The sequence below is a fragment of the Agelaius tricolor genome, unplaced genomic scaffold (genome assembly GCF_023055355.1).
Source record: "Agelaius tricolor isolate 1412-34295 unplaced genomic scaffold, bAgeTri1.0.p SCAF_3, whole genome shotgun sequence".
Taxonomy (NCBI): domain Eukaryota; kingdom Metazoa; phylum Chordata; class Aves; order Passeriformes; family Icteridae; genus Agelaius; species Agelaius tricolor.
Window position 1 is genome coordinate 25,116,823 of NW_027269263.1, and position 20,595 is coordinate 25,137,417.

Sequence of the window (20,595 nt, forward strand, 5' to 3'; positions counted from 1 at the left end):
AGATCAGAAGGGAATAGAAATGCCCTTACATAAAAGACTACGTGTACTTACTGTGCCTTTCCTAAATTCATTTGGGTGTCATGATGGCTTCTGAAGATGTTTCCCGTAGGCACGAGATCACACAGCCTTTTAATGCAGAGGGTTGTTCTGTTAGAATTAACCCTATAGTCTTGTTGGAAAGGACCAACTTTCCTTTAAACAGAAACCTTATTGACAGTTCTTCACTTCTTTGGTTGGTATTTCCAGATGGGGAATGAGCCTGTCTGATGAGACCAGTTTTAGTCAGACAAAACAAATCATTCTTTCTTGACATCATGAATGTGTGTCAGATCTTTTGCTATAATTTATCACCTATCACTGTTTTCCCCACCTTGAAAGTTTTCTTCAGAAGTGAAGCTTCTTACGTGTGCCAGGGCCAAAGGTGTGCACAAGCTCTTGGCAAAGCTGCCCTGTAGCTGTGGCCCTCCTGTAGGATAACTTGTTTTCCTGAAGTAACAAGGTGCAGGTAAGCCAAACATACCCTAATTGTGCACCCACCCTGTACTATATATATACACATATACTATACCTATACCCAGGTAACTGGGAACTTCTTGTGTATTGCTGAAGCACAAATAAAGTGCAAATCTTGTAATAAATCCCCCAAGTATGATCAAATTGCAATTACTACCAAGAATACTGAAAAGATAATAACTCCCATTTTGTTCCCCAGGATTGTTGGCTTGGAGCTCTCCCTGCCACAGAAATATTGACACTTCCACAGTATTTATTTAAAAACATTTATTTGATTTTTCTCTACAGTTAAAAAGACACCTGTTAATAAAACTCAGTAGATTACCAATAGAATATTTTCTTCAAAGCATAAGGCATAACAGTCAAGTGTTTCATATAAGTGTTAGACTTGAGGGGCTGGACTCTATTTGTATAAATACTTCCCAATAGCAAAAACCTTTGTTCCACGTTACTTACTGATTTAGAAGGCAGACTTTGACAGCCTATTTTTTTCAGCTGAAAAGACAACTAGCAGAAGATGTGTTCTCTTGCTATTTTTATTCTCTCAAAGATGAGAAGACAGCATTTCTTCCCACTTTCTGTCTTCCATTGTTTTATTGGATTCTCTCAGATCCAGTAATTTTTTCAAATATGATTTTGTCCCAGAATTTTTGTTTTCTGCTATCTTTAAAAAAAGTACAAAATCATTTAAGGGCTGGAAGATGAGAGGGGAGCTCTGAGTGTGTTGAGCCTTTTGAGAAGAAAAAAATCCACCTTATTAATAGTAAAACCTTGGAAGAAATAAAATCATGGGAATCTGGGTACTTCTAAGAATCTCTTCTCTGTCACACACTCCCTCCTCTCATGGTCAGCTGGTTTTTTTGCAGTGTAATATTCCATACTAGTATGTCTTCATCTTTTTAAACTCAGAGTGAGAAACACCATCTCAATGTTGGGTTCTCCTGTTAGCTACAGTGGCACATACAAGACAAGTCTCTATGCTGCTGTTCATGCCTTGTAGGTGTAAGTAGATATTCATGGGTTTTTAAAAATGAGGCAGGAGTCAGCTCTTTATGTGAAATAATTGCCTCTCTGTAACTTGTTGAAAAATATTCCATGTACCTGGGAGGAATGCATTGGAAGAGAAATGTTCAGTCTGCAAGCCCTTGTGATTTATCTCCGCTAACCTTGTCAATCCCATCAGTTAAACACTGCCCTTTGTTCCAACCTATTCTGACTTTACTTTGTATAAAATTTGCATTCACTCATAAATTTTGTGTAGGTTCATTTTCTCTTTTTGACTCCGTGGGGTGGCACATCTTGAGCTCTTGAAACGCTGAGTCGAGCAAATGACGTCCCAAGTGCTTCATTTGTTCTCCTTATGTCTGGCATTCAATTGCTGTCTTTATCAGCTGGTACCTACATGGCTACAGCAGGTTTTTATCTCTGCAAGTGGAACTGTTGAGTAGTTTTTGGTTGTGCAACCCAGGAGCCTGAGGAAAATTTCTGCTGTCTTTTGTCAACCACCTCTGCCCCAAAAATAGCTTTTCAACATCAGAACTGCATTAATAAAATGTTTATTTAGCACCTTTCAGGTTGAAGGATCCAAAAGCACTTTACAAATAACTACACACATCATCACTGAAATGCATCCAAGCAGAAAATCAGCAGACAACTCACTGCATACATTTCAAAAAGAACAGACCATGGCCAGCTGCTCGGCCAGAAAGCAAAGTTGAGGTTTGAATGACCTGTCACAAACAGGGATCGGATTTGGGGTTGGCTTTTAAGGACTCATCTGAAAAACCGACACAGTAAAGCTGCATTCAAGCCAATTTAGCCACATCAGGAAAGTGAAAATTTGCATCAGCCCTGCCAGGATTAGAGTCTGTGGTGCCAGGGAGTCTGGCCTAATCCTAACCTGACATTTAGATGACTAAACCATCCCCTCAAGGTAGAGGACATACCCAGTAAACTCAAGTTGCAAGTATATAGTAACACAATGCTTTTTTTTCATCCAGAATTCAGCTGTTTATACATAAACATCCCACATGTAGAGTCTCTGCCTCTTTGCAAGCACCAGGCATCAATTTACAGACCTGCAACTTTTCCAGCTTTGGGGGAAGGGGAAATGTGACCTTCTGAGCTTGAGTAGCTACAACAGTCTTTCCAGGGAAGTTGTAGAAGGCACTTGGCACAGCTGAACAAAGCACCTGGAAATTATCGGGAATGATCCTCATTCCTTGGGAGGACAAAGATTACCTGCAGTCTTTCCAGACATAATGTTGACAGTTCATAAGAAGTATAGGCCAAATAAATTCTGAGCAATGTCTCCTTTTCTACAGAAGTACTCTCAAATGCTGGAAACGTCTCATGAACATACACAGCCCAGCTCCTCCTTGTTGCAACTTGACAGAAGAACTTGGGCATAAATGTGTAAATGTGGCTTTGTTATTCTGAGCTACATGTCCTGGCTGTAACAAGGATTATGTTTTCCACTTCAGCAAAGGAAAATTATAAGGCTAGTTTTATACAATTTGAAAGCACTTAATACAAAGTTACATTAATACACTGCATCATATGGCCTATCTGTGGAGAAAATACTGAAATACTACCATAGGGCTGTTCAATGCTAATTTTTTTTCTTTCAACTTTTTATCTTAATACTAGAAAATATATAAATCATTTACATGACTTTATGCAAAAGAAGGCACAGCCGGTTATAGTTTACACAAGCGCAATGCATAATATGCAGAAAAAGGGATTAAAAAGAAGCTTCACATCCCTAATAGATACATTGTTGCAATCCATTAAGAAAAGTACTTCATCAACAACAGAAGTGTTCAACACTTGACAGCTATGATATAAAAAAATTATAATTCATTTAATGCATAACAGATTTATATATACTTTTATATATAAACACTGTTGAAAAATGCTAACATAATAAAAGTAGATTATCCATGTAATGAAAAGTGCAAACCAAAGTAATAAAGGGTTTCACAATGTCCTTCTCATGACACAGGAAAAACTAGCCCATAGGAATGAAGTGTTAAATCCACCAATACATCCTTGGTGTGATGAGGCATCATCAGGATTTCTGAGCATTTGGAGAAAGCAGTATTGGTGAAGAGGCTCTGTCCAGACTGGGGAGTGGCACTGGTATGTGACCATTTAGCAGAGTTGGAAACTGTAAGAGGCCAAAAGGTAAAAATTAGTCTTTATCCCAAAACATTCAGCCCAAGAAGCACCTGGATTTAGCATTAGCAACTGGCTCCAGATGGTTTCAAGAGTTGTGTTGTCTATACAGTAAGACATCTCTACCAAATGCCTGCATCAGCCATTAGGAATGCAAGATAGAGGACAAAACCTGAATAATTTGTAAATGCACGAGGATATAAAAACCTGTTATTGGCTCTTTTATATATAAATGTTCACATAATACATTTATCATCACCCTGGAAAAGTGAACACTACAGAGCAATCTTTGCCATCCATTCTGTTTCCAAAAGTATTTTTTCAGTTTACACATTATTAATTACAATACATCCTTTTTGTCTTTCTTTTATACAGGAAAGAGTTTGGCAAAAGTGAAAGTTCAGATGTAGTTTTATGGCAGAAAAAGTATACCTGGGGATACAAAGTTTGGGGAAAATTACTCTCAAGTAATTACAGTTTCTATGTTCACTCACAAACTACAAACTAGCTCCACCATTCAGCAGGTGAAGCAGAACGTGTAGTGATTTATTGTGGCGTCATTTATTGTCACCTGCTGCTTCAGAAGTGCTGTGCACAAACCTTATCCAGTACAGAAGCTGTATATTCCTAGTTCACAATGGCATCATGACTGCACCTTGCCTGCAGGGTGGGTATTGACTAGCTCTTAACATCTGACCTGACAAAAAAATAAAGCAAGTAGGTGGAATAAACTTGCTGCAGCATGAGGCAGGAATTATCCCAGTGGTAGATACTGATCTGGCCTCGAGATCCAGCTCCATGAGCTGTGCTGCGTTTCTGTTGGCTTGAGGAAGACAGAGCTGAAATATCTCATTCAAGCATCTGGTGTATTTTTACCCCTTATCAGATCAGTCCTTGGACAGCCAACTGTGGTGTAACCACGCCTTCCACGTGCATATAATAACGTGCTCCTAACAAGTTTCCTCTTCCACTCAAATGGTGGTTGGTGATTCCTGTCTTCTACCACTCCATGTAAAGCTGGGCCAGGCAGCACAGTGCTGCAGGGCACCATGCTCCTGGTGTGGCCCAAACTGCCTGATGCCTCTGCTTTAACCACACCAAACCTCAGGAAATGCTTCCATCACTTCTGCCAAGAGCCATTAAAACACAGAAACTGATTACAAGCTCTTCCCTGGGTACGCATGGAGCGTGGCCTGGCCTGTGAGGCAGCCTGAGGAGAGCTTTACCTTGGCACTTGCTTGAATCAAACATCATTTACAAGGCCCTTTGGGTCTCAGCAGGGAAAGCCAAGGGCACTTCTCACTTTCAGTTCCCCCAGGGAATGACCAACATGTGTCCGTACAAACTCATTCCAGGTCTCACCCCAGTCACTTCTCGGGGGAAATGTCTGGCCGTTTCTAACCATGGGTGCAAAACCAAGGTCCAGTAGGGACTAATGAGTTTATTGGAAACACAAAGGAGTCCTGAGCTCCATGTGCAGCTGGAGGTAGAAAGACTGATTATCCCAGTACCTGAGCAGCTCCTTGAGCTGAAGCCCTGGATTTGGGCAGTCAGCCTTCCTGAAGGTTCAGAGACTAATACAGGGTCCCTGTCTAGCAGTAGCCTTCTCCTCTGTTAGTGCTGGCCCTCCACAACCATTGGGGTGTTCATTCCAAGGGTGTCTTTGCACCTTCAGCTGTGCAGATGGCCATTGGGTTCCTTGCCAATCAGCAGATCAGCATAATTTCTTCTGTGACTTAATGAAACAACTGTACTGCAGCAGCTACAGCTGGAGCTGCAAATACCATGCCCACTGTCTTCTTCCTGAGCCTCAGACAAATGCTGCAGCTGAGTGCTGTGGCCATTGTGGGTTATTTAGTAGCTTTGTATTTACCACATCTCTATAAAGCTTTGAGAATTTTACTCTGCCAACACTCAGGAGAGAGTGGACACAATGCTGCCTTTCTGCTGTTACATATGGCAAAGTCATGCCCAGAGGTGTGTCTTTGGTTGAGGACACATGGATAACTGGCAGGACAGCTGGAAATGGAGCCTCTGGGTTCAGAGAGCCTTGTCCTTCTGAGTGAGAAATAGCTCATTAGGACAAAAGGATAAACCTACACCCATCTCACTGGGTGAGATCCAAACTGTCTTGGTGTTCCCAGAGTCTTTGTTCCAGCCCTCTCCTGGCAGGTCACTGGTCTGCACTCTTCCTGCAGCTCTGAGCTCTGTTACCTGCTCTCTCCAGGGTCCAGCATTTATTTCTCTTTCCTTCACACAATGTATGTGTGCTTTCTGCAGCAGACACTGCCCTGTAGGTTCTGACTGTGCTGCCAAGGGTTGGAAGAGGGTACAAATAAGTAGGCCTCTTTAGAAGTGGTTGTTAATGCCCGTATTTTCTTGATCTGTTTGAAAAGCTCCAGACTGATGTGAAGAGATGTTCCCACAATGTCTCTTCCATATTTGTGCATTCAGAATGAAACCTGTGCATTGGGAAGACCTACCTGGAACAGAGTGTTTGGTCCCTGCAGCCTGGCAGGACTCAGAGGAGCAACAGGACTGAGGCTGCTCCAGAAGTGAATGCTGGACAGCAGCGGGCTGGGGGTCAGCAATAATCCATTGGGGGTCTGCAAGACAAAAAACACACCATGATGCACAGCTCAAAAGTTACAGCTCCATGCAGCGCTCACCACCTCTAAAGCCTTACACAGCATCTACTGGCTCTCTTTTCCAGTGAATTCAGACAAACAGCATGTTCGGCAGCAGCTGCCCATCCAGCCCTGCATCCTTTCTCTGGATACCTGCACATTTCACATTCCTTCATATGCAAATTGATTTAATTTCTGTCTGCTTAACAAGATGCACAGTTATTGTTTATTTGAACCACGCTCCTGCAACTGTGTAACATACAGAATAATATGTGCGTGTCCCAGTGCCTGCCAACACCACCTAGGCTCCTTCAGAAACAGTAGAACCTTTTGAAGGGCAGCAGTTCCTTGACCTGACTGCAGCTTTTGAGGCATTACTACAGTTGTGTGTGGAGCTGAAAGGGTCACTGCTGGCCTGTGACGTTTCCTCCCCTGATGGCACCTTCTCTGTAAAGGAAGAGGGTTCAAGAAGCTGGCAATGCATGGGCTGAGCAGGGAGAGACACGTGTCCCAGGGGGACAGCAGAGAGCACAGCTAATTGTTTGAAAAGAACCAAAGTGGCAAGAACTTAGAATCCAAGGCTTTTCCCAACTCAGAGGTGCCTCCTTCCAGTGCCACAATGCACAAGATTTGCTGGGATTGCCCTCAGCATTCTTAAAAGCACAATTAGAGGGGAGGTAGAGTTAGAGCACATGCAAATCTTCATTCAAATGAAGAATTATGTGAATAATTCTGTATCCAGAATAACTTTTATCATGCCAAAAAAAGAACATGTGACACTTTCGAAAAAAGTATTTGGCATAATGAGTTAATCTCACCAGTAATCTTGATGCCAATTATCAAAATCAGTCCTATTTAGCAAAGCACTTAATGGAATTTGAGTACACACTTAGCAAGCAAGCACGTGCTTTGCTATGTCAAACAACTGTCTGAGTGTTCTGCTAAGCTGGGGCATCCTTTTGTCCAGAGTTTAAAATACATAAAGAGAAGACAGAAGACAGAGAGTACCTGCATCTCCCTGCAGTAACCAGCAGGTCATGTGTTCTGGTGCTCCCCACCAGGCCACAAACACAAACTCCCATGCAGGGAGGGCAGTTGCAGCCGGGGGTGTCCCTTACAGCTGCTGACACCAGGGCCATCACACCTGCTCAGTGCCAGCCCCTGCAGCCAGCAGGCTCACACAGGCACTGCCATGGTTCACTGCATTTGGAGTGCCAGATTCACCTGCCCAGCGGTGCCCGAGGCACCAGCCACAGTGTCTGGGGCTCAGGGCAGGCACACGGAACACGGACCTGCTGTGGTGGAGGTGGATCAAAAACACCAAACCCCATGGAAGAAACCATGTTTGTCCCAAGGAGTAATAAACCTGTGCTAGTAAATCAGCAGGTCACAGGAGTACCAGTCAGGGTTGGGATATATCTGCATGCCAACAAAAGGGCAAAGAGTGGGTGGAGGCCTGGCAAGGAAAAAACATCAGTCTAAAGCTCATCAAGTGACAGCTCTTGTCAAAAAAAAAAAAAAGAAAAAACAGAACAAACAAAAAAACAAAACAAAAAACAAAACAAAACAAAAAAAACCAAACTTGTCAAGAGTCCTTTACAAACACTCTCTTTCCAGAAGCATGGTGCTTTCACGGGGAAGGAAATCAGCAGCACCAGCAAGAGCCCCTCTCCTGTTCTCCTGTGCCACATTTCAAGCTGATGCTCCACTGGCAGGCGGCTGCTGGTGGAGATTTAAAAGACTGACAACACACTGAATTAGGTCAGGATAAATACTCAGATCTACTTACAGAAGAGCCTACTAACCTTAAAACCAAAGATATAAGTAGCTAGACCCAACAACATTCAACCAAGGACAAAGTACTGTGGCAACTGTACCAAGAACTCCCCTGGTTAGCCTCCATTCTTTATTTTTTCTCTAAGAAGCTGCAGATATCTAGAACTCAAAGTGCAGTTCTTGAGGAGTCTTCTGAAAATAATGAGGAAGACTTGGAGATGTTTTTTCCTACCTAGATGCAGCCAAAGCAAGTCTTCAGAGAGACCTGAAAAACTGAGTTGCCCTCCATTCATCTCTGGAAGCACACTGACATGTCTAAAACAGTGCTAAGGCTCATATTCTTTGATGAGCAGAGCACTCTGCAAGTCTGCAAGTTCTGCCAGAACCAAGAGCCAGCCAAATGAAGCCTCCAAATCTGTTTAATATTTAATGCAAAAAGAGCACAGGGCATCCCAGGCTTGTTCTCAAGTATTGCCATCAGTCAAGTATCAAAACCACCAGAGGAAATCTAAGTGTAAACAACACCACAGGACAACCTATCCCTAAATTACATGCAAAAATTGATGTGTCACTTCATTTTCTGCCCACATGCAGACATGCATCTGGTATTAGATGTGAAACCCATTGGGAAGTTCCTACTTGTGAAACATCACTGTAATCTAAGCACAGGAACAGTTTAAATAGAAATAATTCATTGCACAGAGAGGATTCTGTTAAGCAATGATGTTCATGCCTCCTGACTTCTGTGACAATGTGTGTAAGTACAATCTTGTCACTTCTAGCTGTTAGAAAGCAGGCAAGTGCTGTCACACATACATTTCTGTTCTAATATTGATTGTGTGTATCATGTGCCCTTTCACAGCATTCCACCATGAGGGTAATTCCTCATGACCAGCAGGTACAGTGGAATGCCATTTGAAACATCCTCTCAGGCAGCAGGACCTTCTCAGAACAGACATCACTCCTGGAGCAGACATCCTGTTCTGCACCTGCCCCTGGCAGCAGGTGTTCACACTGGGATCTGATAAATCAGAGAACGTTTGAGATATGATGCATGTTCTTCGTTGGACAATGGGATGAACAGCAGATTTCCTGTCTAAATTATGGCCTTAGCTATTCTGCATTGTGATATTACAGTTATCTGAATACAGCTGCTATGTAGTTTTCATTTTATATTCACTAGGACGAGTGTTTAGGATGCAGGGTGCTTCTTATCCACACTAGAAAAAGAAGGCTAAAGGAGAGGATAAAAGCTATGTTGCTGTATAGCCAAAAGTTTAAATAATTAGACCCAGGAACTACCCTACACAGATGCCATATGTCTCTTCTGTGATAGGACAACTTGCAAAGATTTGTGATGGCTTTAAGTTGGGTAACATTCATCACAGCCTTAGCTATCCCTCCTGCTAAAGCAGCGCCACAATCCTCAACATAATTCCCTTCTACATCTTTCAGGGGAGTAAGTACACCAGTTCATAGGTGCATGGGAAAGTTAAATATTCAAAGAAATAATTACAAAACCAGGAAACAAATCTCTGTTCATCGTGTGGTTTGGGGGCAGCAACAGATAAAAGTGGGTTTGAAGTAACTCATAGTGTCATTGTGTCTGGTTGGCATCTGATGTTGTCAGATTTGCTCCCTATGAAAAAAATACTGTGGTTATACCACAGTTAGAGGTTGTAAGTTTGTCAATGCATCTCAGTTTTGGTTTGCCACACTTCTGTTCTTCCTGCCAAACATAACTTCACTTAAAGGCTTTGTGATGTCAAAAATGGCAGGTGTCAGCTCACAAACTGCTCTTTTTGGTGACACAGCTTTGTATCTTGGTGGCTTACAGGTGTGCCTGAGCTGCACAAACTCACTCTGCAGCCAGCTGACAAGCTCAGGAGAGCAAATGCTGTGCTGTGCTGGCTGAGAGCACTTGCCAACACTCCCTTCTGCCAGCCCTTGTGCCATGCAGGCACACAGTGCTGCCCACATCAAACACCTCCAACACCTTCAAACAGGGAAGAGGTGATGGGATTCTGGATACCATGGGTCTTCTAGGCAGCCTGAAGTGAGTGAGTATCGTAATATGATCCCAATATTACCGGGTGGAACGTGCCTGGGCTCTTCTGGCCCTTGCTGCTTGACCAGAGGCGGCAGCTGTGGTGGTTTCACCTCAGAGACACCCCTGGCTGGCCGGATGCTGCAGCTGGCACATGGAACAAGTCCAGGCAAGCAGGAATTCAGTTTTTACCTCTAATGGAAAGGCTTTAGGTGAGGTGAAGAGGAAAAGGAGACGGATTCTGCTGGAGGGTTAATCCAGAGTTTTATTCCATGGTCACAGATCTCTGAATCTTGGTAACAGCTCCAACAGAATCCCGACCGCATGGTCCCGTGTCTTTTTAAACCCAGGGAAAGGGGGAGGGAAGGGGCAGGTGTGCCACCAACCAGGTGGGAGGGGGGCAGTCTCAGGGGACAGTGACACCTAGATGGGTCAATGACCCCAGGGCTGGGAAGCATCTTTTGAACTGCACCAACCAGACCACGCCCTTGCTGGAATGTTGATTGACGGACAGCACTTAGCAAGGGGGCAAGGGGGAGGGGAAGGGAGAGGTTGGCATACCTGAGGGGCTGGGAAAGGTGAAACAGGATATTGCTTCACACTGCAACAAGTGAGGGCTTGTAACACACCTTTGTACTCATTTATTTACTGCCCACTTTGCTACATTCAATGCCAGTATTTGCATCAACTGCTACTTCAGGGCTGGGGATCTTGGGGGATATTCCACACTGGGATAATTTTATTCTTGGATTATTTTTGGTCTAATTTTGAAGTGGTATTGTAAGACAAAACTCACCAATGAACATCCTGAGTCATATCTATACGATTTTACCCTTCTGCTCTGAACTCCTAAGCTTTTTTCATAGACTAGCTTGAAAATGAGAACTCACTGTTGACATTACCACAAATATGTTATTAAAAAGAACAAAATAACCTTCTGGTTATTCAATAGTTCTGTGCTGAAGGGAAGCTCTGGCAAGTACTCTGTGAATTTGTACATTAAACTAACTTCAGAGCCTGTCTTAGAAACCACTTAATTTGCTCTGTGTTCAGAAATTAACAAAAAGTTCACACTGTTTGAATGGATTCCAACATCTAGTAGAGAAATCTAACCAAGCATCCCACATGCTCAAGTTGTGACCTACAAAACCCCTGTGGTTTTCTTTTTGGCTTTTTCCTGTTTGTTTTGTAGATCTGGAGGCTGGTTTAAACTGATAAACAATTAATTAATGGCTGCCCATTTCCTTATTCTTTCAGGCAGTCTGTGAACTGTGATGGATTTCCCACACTCAATTAGGAACAAACCCCAGGAGAAATCCACTTTCCACCCCTTGTTCAGAGCACTGCTGCATTTCCCTCTTTGCCATATGTTGGGGTTTTCTCCCACCAGATGGTGACAGACCCACAGAACTAACAGTGTTGGCCACAAGGAGGAAATGCCTGGAGACAGGCAGGTCTTACCTGTGCAGTGAAGAAAGCTGGAGTCAGGGATCCCGAAGGAAGCGCGGGGCTGTTGAGGGCAATGGAACCGATGTCAGTGCTGGAGAGAATCATAGGTGGGGCAGAGATTTCCAAGCCTTTGGGTTTTTTAGCCTTTGGGGGAAGAGATGGGGATTTGGCCTTGGAGCCTGAGGAGAGGTTCAGAGGCTCAAGGGAATCTGAGTCGTGGCAACTGGAGTCAAGGAAGAAGCTCTTGTGTTCTGTAGGGAGGGGTGAGGTGGGAGACAGAGATGGTGACCTGGAGGAGGATGATGATGGAGATGAAATGCTGGCACTGTTGGGTAGCATTAAGGAAGATATTTTAGCTGATACTGAAGAGTTGAGGAAAGCAGAGGCAGCTGCTGTTTCAGAAGTAGAAGGCAACGACACCATGGGCCTCGTAACTTGTTTGTCTGTTTTGTTTGTCACAAATCTGATAACAGTTCGGACTTCTTCAACTGGTGTGTTTCCTTCTGACTTCTCCAGTTTTTCTGTTTTGATGGTCTTGTAAGGGTCTGGCTGGTTCTGCAGAGAGTTGATAGTGAAAGAGGAGTAGAGGCCAGAGTGGATATATTCATTACGGCTTGTGCTTTTCAGTGCTGACAAGCTGTGCTTGTGCTGATCCCTGCTCTCCGGAGGCATCTTACAGTCGCTGTCCTGCAGCAAAAGGCTCTCTCTGCTGATTTCCACAGCATGGGGATCCATTTTTAAAATCTCAGGAAAGGAGACAAACTTGTATACAAACTTTTGTCCGATCACTTTCTTGATGATGTTCTGCAAATACAAAGAAGGTGCTAGAAAGATCAGTGTTTCAGAGGCGGCCAGTACTGCACACACAAGGGCGGGGGGCACTGCCCCCACATAAAGCTATGCAGGTCATTCTGTGGGGCTCCAAATGCTGATCACCCTTGGCTTATTCCAATACCTCTCTCTGCTCAGCCAGGGAATCCACTCCTGGCTCCTCATGGTTTCCAACAAAACCACCATCACTTGGTGATAAAGACCTACTGGTGGCCTGTTTCACTTCTGCTATCTCTGAAGCAGCTTGGGAATATTTTCTTTCCATAAAAGCAATTCTGCTGCCTTGTGGATTTGAGCCATGCCACCACTTGGGTTCCACAATAAATCCAAACTCCTTCATTCATGCCACCTAAAACTGACACCAACACCTGAGGATGAAGTACTCTCAGAATGTCTGCAAGGGACAAAACCACCTCAGCCTCCTGGCCCCAGTTATTTACCCTCTGTTCCTTACCACATAAGGAAAGGATTGAGCTAAACTTACAGTGACTGTCTTTCTGTCAATGATCGTGAACTTGTGTCTGTGAAAAATGCAACCCCTTGCATAGGCTGGAAAAGTACTTGTGTCCTGAAATATCCCCTGCACCATCTCCAGGCTGGCATTAGGCTCAGGATGCTCACTGGTGCAGGCAGAAGGTTTTCATCAGTCTAAACTGACTACGGAAATTATTTATTGAAAAAGTCCCAAACCTCTCAAATGTTTGTAGAACCATTTATTTTTTTCTTGAAGTGTTCCCTTTATGTAAAGAACTGATTCTTTTGAGACTTTTTATGAGCATCCTGTTTCTAGTCCCAGTGCTCCTCCTGCATACCCAGGTTGGCTGCCTGCTCTGACACAATTCCCAAGGGTATGTGAGCTCCTCCACAAAGGCACTTTGTGGCACAGGCCTGGCTGAGGGACTGGAACATTTACTACCCTAAGCCAAGTGCTGCAGAACAAAACAAGAAATATGTCCTGAGATTTCCGTGCTAATTTCTCTCTTCTTGAAACCCCTGGTGGAGAGTTTGTTAAGTTTTCTCTGAAAAACCCTTTCCAAGAGACTTCCCTTTAGTCCAGCACATCTGCTGCACCTCCAGCTGGTATTCTGCAGACATCTGCTCTGCTGTACATATGGGAATGTAAATATTTACAAATTTCCTAAAAATCTAATTGGTTTTTCATTCTACCACAGCTTCTGACACCAATAGTGGAAACATTTGTTAAGCTGACTGAAAATGAAACAGAAAATTAAGGAAAAGGAAAAGAGACATCATCTTTCTCTATATATAGGCAACAAGTAGTTCTGGGTGCTTGTACTGCCTGCACTACACCTTGCTCAGTCACAAAAGCAAGGATCATTTTGTGAAAGAAGAATCTGCACTTGAGTATCAGAACCTTTTCTGTCCTTCAGCTGAGCTATTTCACTCTGTAATTCATCTGTCTGAACGTCCTGGCATTTCATTCAGGCACCTTCTTGAATACAAAACTAACCCTACAAAAGAATGAATACAAAAGAACCCTGGGATGCAGCTTTGCATCACAGGTCAGGGGCTGTGGCACAAATAGAGGATGTTGTTTCCCAAGGCGATAACAGGGATCTGTAGCAAAGAGAAGAATTAAATTCAACAAGTTCAGACTAAAGGCACAAACTGCCCTCTTCCATGCTGAATTGTACATACATCTACCCACCTGGCAGATGCTGCAGTGTCTTTTTTTGCCCTCCAGAGGTTCAGGACAAATAGTTAGCCCACAGAATCGCAATCTGCATTGCTTTAATTCCCATGGCTTTGGGCTTGGGTTTTTTTCTTCATTGCTAATTAGGTGCAACATTGGATGATTGCACTTTTTCTGCACTCTCAATATTGCCTTCTCTTTCCAAAGAGCAAAATCTCTAAACTACTCACATATGAAAAAAAACCCCATCCCAACTGGATTTTTGTTTCCTTTCTTTTATATATATTTTTTTAATATTTATATTTTAATTTAAAATAATGCCTCCCCTCTGCTCCTGGCATCTTTGAATTATTGCTAAATCAAGCACTAGCAACTGAGATTCTCCTTGGAAAATGTGACTCCCAGCAGAACAAGATTAAATGTATTTAAGGATTGCACTTTTACACTGATGCAGGCTTGAAATAGGGGAACAGTGCTATAAAAAGCAACTGAACGGACTGGTGAGTTTATACTTCCTTTGTTATTATTAAATACAGTTATATTTTAAGAACATTGCAGTGCTGCTCCTCCAACTCTGTCAGCCCTGCATCAAAGGCCCACTTAACGATGGCTGGAGATGAAAAGATTCAAGTGCAGATCCCTCAAGCACTTTGCAGGCTTCTCTTAAATGTGTAGCCTGAGGAAATCTCCATCGGCATGCAAGAGAAAATAAGGACACAAATTAATGAAGTGCCTCGGAAAGGCACTGACTTTTCCATATTCTTTTGACAAATAATTGAAGGTAAAAAGCAGCATATTTTTACCATCATCTCAGTGATCTGTCAGAATCATTCTGAGCTATGACAGTTCAAACCACAGAAGACAGTGTCAGGCACCACAACAAGCAGTTTGAAAGGACAAAGAATTGTGCCTTCCTGCATCTGCAGGAACACTTAGACCACTTGCTTGGTAGCAGGACAGTAAGTGTATATGAACATTCAGCCCTATTTTATTGTTGTTGTTTGAATTTTCTAGGTAAATTCCCTCATGAACAGGCTTGCAATGAGTGCTAGTGGCTGCTGGCCAGGGCTGCAGGGAGCCAGGGTAGGACTGCTGGGCCAAGCAGCTGCTGCAGAGAAGAAATGAGCAATTGGGACAAGAGCAGGGGCTCCACTCCAACAGCTTAAAAATAAAAAACCTTATCAAGAGACAGCACTCTGACACCGAGAGAGAGGGCAGGCAGTAAGGAATGCCCCTCTTCTGTTGGCTGCTTGAACACTTTACACTTCCCCTCCTCTGGCCCCAGAGTACAAAACAGTGACTACAGCAAACGTGCCCAGCCCACCCTGTGGAGAGGTGCTTGGAAAGCTGCAGTGCCTGCTGCCTGCTCCAGCACATCAGCCCTGCTAGGGAGCTCGTTCACACCCCAGCACTTCAGGAACTTGCTTTATGAGCCCTTCCAAAAGCAGCCTCACCGGAGAGCTCTGAATCATCAGCTGCAGGGATGGCTCTCTTCTGCCCCTGTCCTCCACAGAGCTGCTGGCTGAGCTGCTTCTCCCTGCAGCTTCAACTGGACTATCCTGGGGAGGGGTTGTGTCAACCATGCACCACTGAAATCCATCATGTGTTTGGGTTTTATTTTTATCAGCTCTGACTCCTGCTCCGTGTTTGAGCCATTTAGAGCAAGTGTGTAACTATACTACCAGGGTGACTGAAGCATTTTAGTGGCTTGGCCCAAACCTGTTAGCTAGAAAGTTTGCTGGCTGCAGGAGCCACTTGGGAGAATGATCAGGGACGTGGGATTCACTTCCTAGTCAAACTTCTGACTAATGAGGGATCTCAGAAGCAGGAAGACCATTTTTCCCTCTTTCCAGGAAGTGACCTATATAATCAGGATGCCCAAGACTCACAATTTATGTGAAACAGCAGAATGAACTTGTCTGTAGGTACTAGACATCCCTGGTCAGAAAAGAAGAAAGACCAGAGCTGTAGCTGCTGCTCCTACATCCCACTTGGATGTGTTGCAAGCTCCCTGGCTCTAAGAGTACTGAGGGGTGCAACACATTTAGGAACACAGGTTATGAATCCCTCCCAGAACTCTATCCAGGCTGCTTCCAGCTACTGGGACCCTACCCAGACAGGGGGCTGCTCACACTCCAGTGTCTGAAGTACACTTGCTGGCAGGAGGTACCTGAGCAGGATGGTCTACTCTGGAAAATGGGAGTGTGTCCACATCAGCATGTGCAGGCAGGCAGACTCTGCTAGCATCACAGGTTATGCAGTAATGCTTTGTACACTGTGTGTGCAGAAGCCAGATTTTGTAACATTTTTGATGCAGGCACAGGTGCCACTACCCTGTGCACCTGTACTGACCTTTGGAAGATCAAGGCTCCCATTTAGCTGGATTTCAATCTTTCTTCACTCACCTCCAGCTGGAAGATAAAGGCTATTTCTCTGGCTAGCACCTATGACCAGGTTCTCTGCTCTCTATACTGCAGGTCACTGGTCATCCCTTTCCTCTCACATCAAACATGAACTGCTTTATGTGTCTTTTTGAGGCAGTTGTTCTTGGGCTTTCTCCTCTACCCATCACCTCTTACTGAGCATCAAATCCTTTACTCCCATCTTTCCATATGGATAGCACTATATAACCATTTATGCCACTTCAGCCAAGCACTTTCTTGACTTCCACAAATCACTCTTGGATGAATCTCCTTCCAGTTTTCTGTAAAGGTACTTTCTAATGTCCCTTAAAGTACTTCCTTGTAACACCTCTGACCTGCACCACCACATAGTGTATAGCTGGTAGTCCAGGACAATCACACTGCTTTTGTTTCATTGTAGGATTCTATTTCCCCTGAGATGTCTTAGAGAAGACCTTCCCAAAAGTAAAGTAATAATTTTCATTATCCTGAAGTATATCCTCATTTATATCCTGAAGTTCAGAAAGCAACCAAGCAAGGGACCCTCACCCAAAACAATTCTTCCATGCTTCCACCCACACTTGGACATTAAAAATACAAACTAGTAACCAGGTTACAGGGTTTGACAAGGGTTATGGGAAGGGAGTGAATGCATTGGCACCTCTGAATCCTGAGAGCACCTGAGAAGCCCTGCACTGCAATGAGCACAAAGCAGCCCATATTAATTTAATACTATAAATCATGCTGCCAAGCCATCTAAACAAGTGGGCAGCCAATAACTGAAACTAAAACTGACTGAATAGCAGACTGAATAGCACTCACTGAGTAAAGCCTTGGGCTACATACTGTTCAGAGAACATGCAAAAATATTGAATAGCTGCTCATCCCAACAGTATGTGACTGTATAATTAAAGACGCAGCATAACTCATGCAAACATTAGGGTTATCCAGGGAACTGTGATTCTTTTATTTCCTAACTTCTGAGGACTTGATTTCCACATTCCACAACCTCTACATCTTATTAATGTCAGTATCAGCACGTAATTTCCTGGATTCACCCTCCTTCCCTCAGAAAAAAAACCTCATGGGAAAAATGACTGGCCTCTCTCTTGTGGTGTCATCATGAAATATTCATAGGGATGTACAGTAGTCTTGAAACCCCTGGTTTCAAGACTTCCAAAAGATATGTGCCATTACAGCTACCATAAAAACAAAATAACTGGGTAACCTGAGGGAAAAAAATAAACTTATTAACCCTACTCTTATAGGTATTTTACTGATAGCTGAAGTGCTCTGTGTGGGAATAGTGCTGAAGCATTTTCTTGCCTGAAAGCATTGCAAGAGATTTCTGACTGGCAAAAGTGCGTGACATGATGGACACAAGCTGTAGGTAGAGTGCAGGATGCCTTTCCTCAGTGCTATCTGTCATCTGTGCTGCTGCTCTGTTGAGGCAATAGGAGAAATGCATTAAATAAAATAAGAGGGTGGGGGGAAGAATTTGGGGAACAAATGCAACAGGAAATGGAGTCTTCAGATTATCTACAAACATTTAGCAACTATAATCATGGCAGCAAATTACAATCAAGACATGCCATACTCTACATTTCCTGGGGTGCTTTTTATGTGACTTTAACATAAATCTAGCCATCAGCCTCAACAGCACGTCATGCTTGCTTTCAAAGCCAGGCTAAGGAACTTGTCCTAATTGTGTTATTTTTCTCCAGTACTGGAATTAATTTACTTTTAAGTTCAGATGAATCAGATGATGAATTTTAACAAGCCACTGTTCCCCCCAAGCAAAAGGCAGAGCTCATAAACCCCCACTTATCCAGCAATCAGGTTTTATTTCTCCATGGTGAATAATTTCAAAGATAGACCATGAAACATTAGTTAGTTCAGTGTCAACTGTATGCAGTAGGAGCAGAGGGCAGTCCAAGAAAGGAAGGTCCAGCCCATGTGCTACCATAATTTCTAAAAAATCACTGACCCTTGTCTCAAACTCACATGCTGCCAGATCACTTAAGTTATAGGAAGAGAAATTCCTGTCAATAATTCCATGGTGCAAGTGAAGTCTTGTCCAGAATTCTGCCTCATCTTTTCTGCTGCCACTCCCCCATCTGCAGCTCAGTGCTTGTCACATTTGTTCAGTGTGCATCATCCCATTTGCGCCGGCACCCCCAGCTGCCAACACATCCATCATTGCACACAAGTAGGGAGGGGACAAGGATCTCAGAAGGCTCCTTAAAGCTACCTCAGAGTCTAGACTGCTTTTGGGCTTATCCCACAAATTGGTGAATGGTCTAAAGCAAAAGAGCATTACAGTCTGAGAGAGGCTTTTTCACCTCCCCAGTCCTTCCCCTTTTGTTCTGCAGGGGGGAAGGAAGAATGTCAAGGAGCCTTTCCTCCCTTTCTTGACTTCTTCCCTCCTGTGCTGTGCAGTATAGACCAAACTGAAGGCAGAGGAAGGGTTCAGGACTGAACCCACTGCTGAGCACACCCTGCCACTCTGCAAGGATTCACTATCTGCTATCTTACACCATTCTCTCTCACACTTCAAAACCTGCAGCCAGGTGCTATGTCCCTCTGCACTCTCCCAGTAATCCACCTTTCTCCACTGTCTCGGAACCTACACGTCACCAAACACTATACCCACAGAGTGAGAAGCTCCCACTGTTTCATTCTAAAGGAGTTACTCTTTCAATTTAAATAGGAGTAGCCATAGGCTTGGATTGGGGTTCAAACCCTGATTGCAGTACCTGGGGAAGAAAAAACTTATCCTTCTTTCCACCTAGGAGCTGTGACCTCCACTGGACCGCAGAACACCTGAAAAAATGGCCAAAATCCTTCTGCCACACTTAGAAAAAACTGTCAGGCAGAAGACCATCTCTACAAACAGCAAGCAGTTGCCTCAGCCAGAACCCTGATGAAACTGTACAGCCACTCTGGCAGATGCTGCTTGAGCACAGACAAAACAGATGACAAAGGTGTGTGCGTGCTGGGGGCAGGGAACTGAGAACAGAACAGGGGTTAAAAAAACAGGTTAAGGGATAAAAGAAGCAGGAGAGTCTCAGGTAAGGAGCCATTATATTCCATTACTTCAAAGAGAACAGAGAGATCTCAAAGCACAAGTGCTACAAATAACTTGTTCCTTGTTTTTGGGCAATATCTGTTCAGTCACTAACAGCATATTTGGGCTCTGCCTGGCTCTGCTCTTCATGCACCAGCAGGCACTCTGTCTCCATTGATCCCAGTCAAGTTTATAACCAGAGGGGCTGGAGTCATATAATGAAACAAGCTTCCCCATGCTGAGCAGAAGCCTTTTCAGCACTGAGTGAAGGGGATGCATCACATCAACTGCCCAGAACAGCCACTGTACTGTCCTCACCAAATCCTTTCATGCCTTCTCAGTCAGGCCACCTTTGAAACGTATTAAGTGGGAAAATCTGACTTCTAGTGGACAAAACACTAACATCCCTAAATCTGAAACTAAATTTTTTTTTCAGGAGAAGACCCTGTGGGTCATGGAAAGTCTGATCATCCAATTGTTGTTCATTGTTAATTTGCAGTCAACATGTTTTTTGATCACTGTGTTAGATTGACTGCATAGCAATGTGCCCTGCAAGAATTAGTGCACTACAAATAATACATGACAACAGCACTCTAAGGTCAGTCCAGAAACAGTATCTACTTTCTTCTGCCTTGTGCAGGCAGCAAATATGCCCTAATTGTGCTGAACACTGGCATTACTCACTGTATAATTTCATCTCACCCTTTTTTCTGAAAATCAAGATGAAAACAGGCCAACAAGCACAGCTATGAAGTTCTCCTTCATAATATACAAAATCTATAACATTCTTTTTTTATTAATATTTAATCTTCAAGAATATAGGAAATAGTAAAACCTAGTAACTTGGAATTTTTATATCTTATTGAAAAATATCCATTTAAGGAGAACTAATCCTGAAAAGATTTAATATCGATTAGTAAAACCAATATAATATTCATCAAAAAAAGGGTGCGGAAACAGTTTGGAAATTCCTTTAATTTACTGGAGTCTAAAATTGAGAAACGTGAATATGCAAGATTTGTGTTCCACAATATCTGTATATTTGTATTCTA

The 20,595-nt window shown here is 43.4% G+C and overlaps 1 protein-coding gene across 1 annotated transcript in view; it reads right to left on the minus strand.

Annotated features, from left to right (window-relative positions):
- Positions 1–771: 771 nt before the first annotated feature.
- ELK3 (ETS transcription factor ELK3) overlaps positions 772–20,595 on the minus strand; it is a 37,355-nt gene continuing 17,531 nt past the window's right edge. The window contains exons 3-5 of the mRNA XM_071423253.1: positions 11,602–12,393; positions 6,174–6,296; positions 772–3,682 (exon numbers count right to left, since the gene is read on the minus strand). Of these exons, the coding sequence (XP_071279354.1) occupies positions 3,584–3,682; positions 6,174–6,296; positions 11,602–12,393 (1,014 nt within the window). The 3' untranslated portion in view covers positions 772–3,583. The remainder of the gene's footprint in view (positions 3,683–6,173; positions 6,297–11,601; positions 12,394–20,595) is intronic.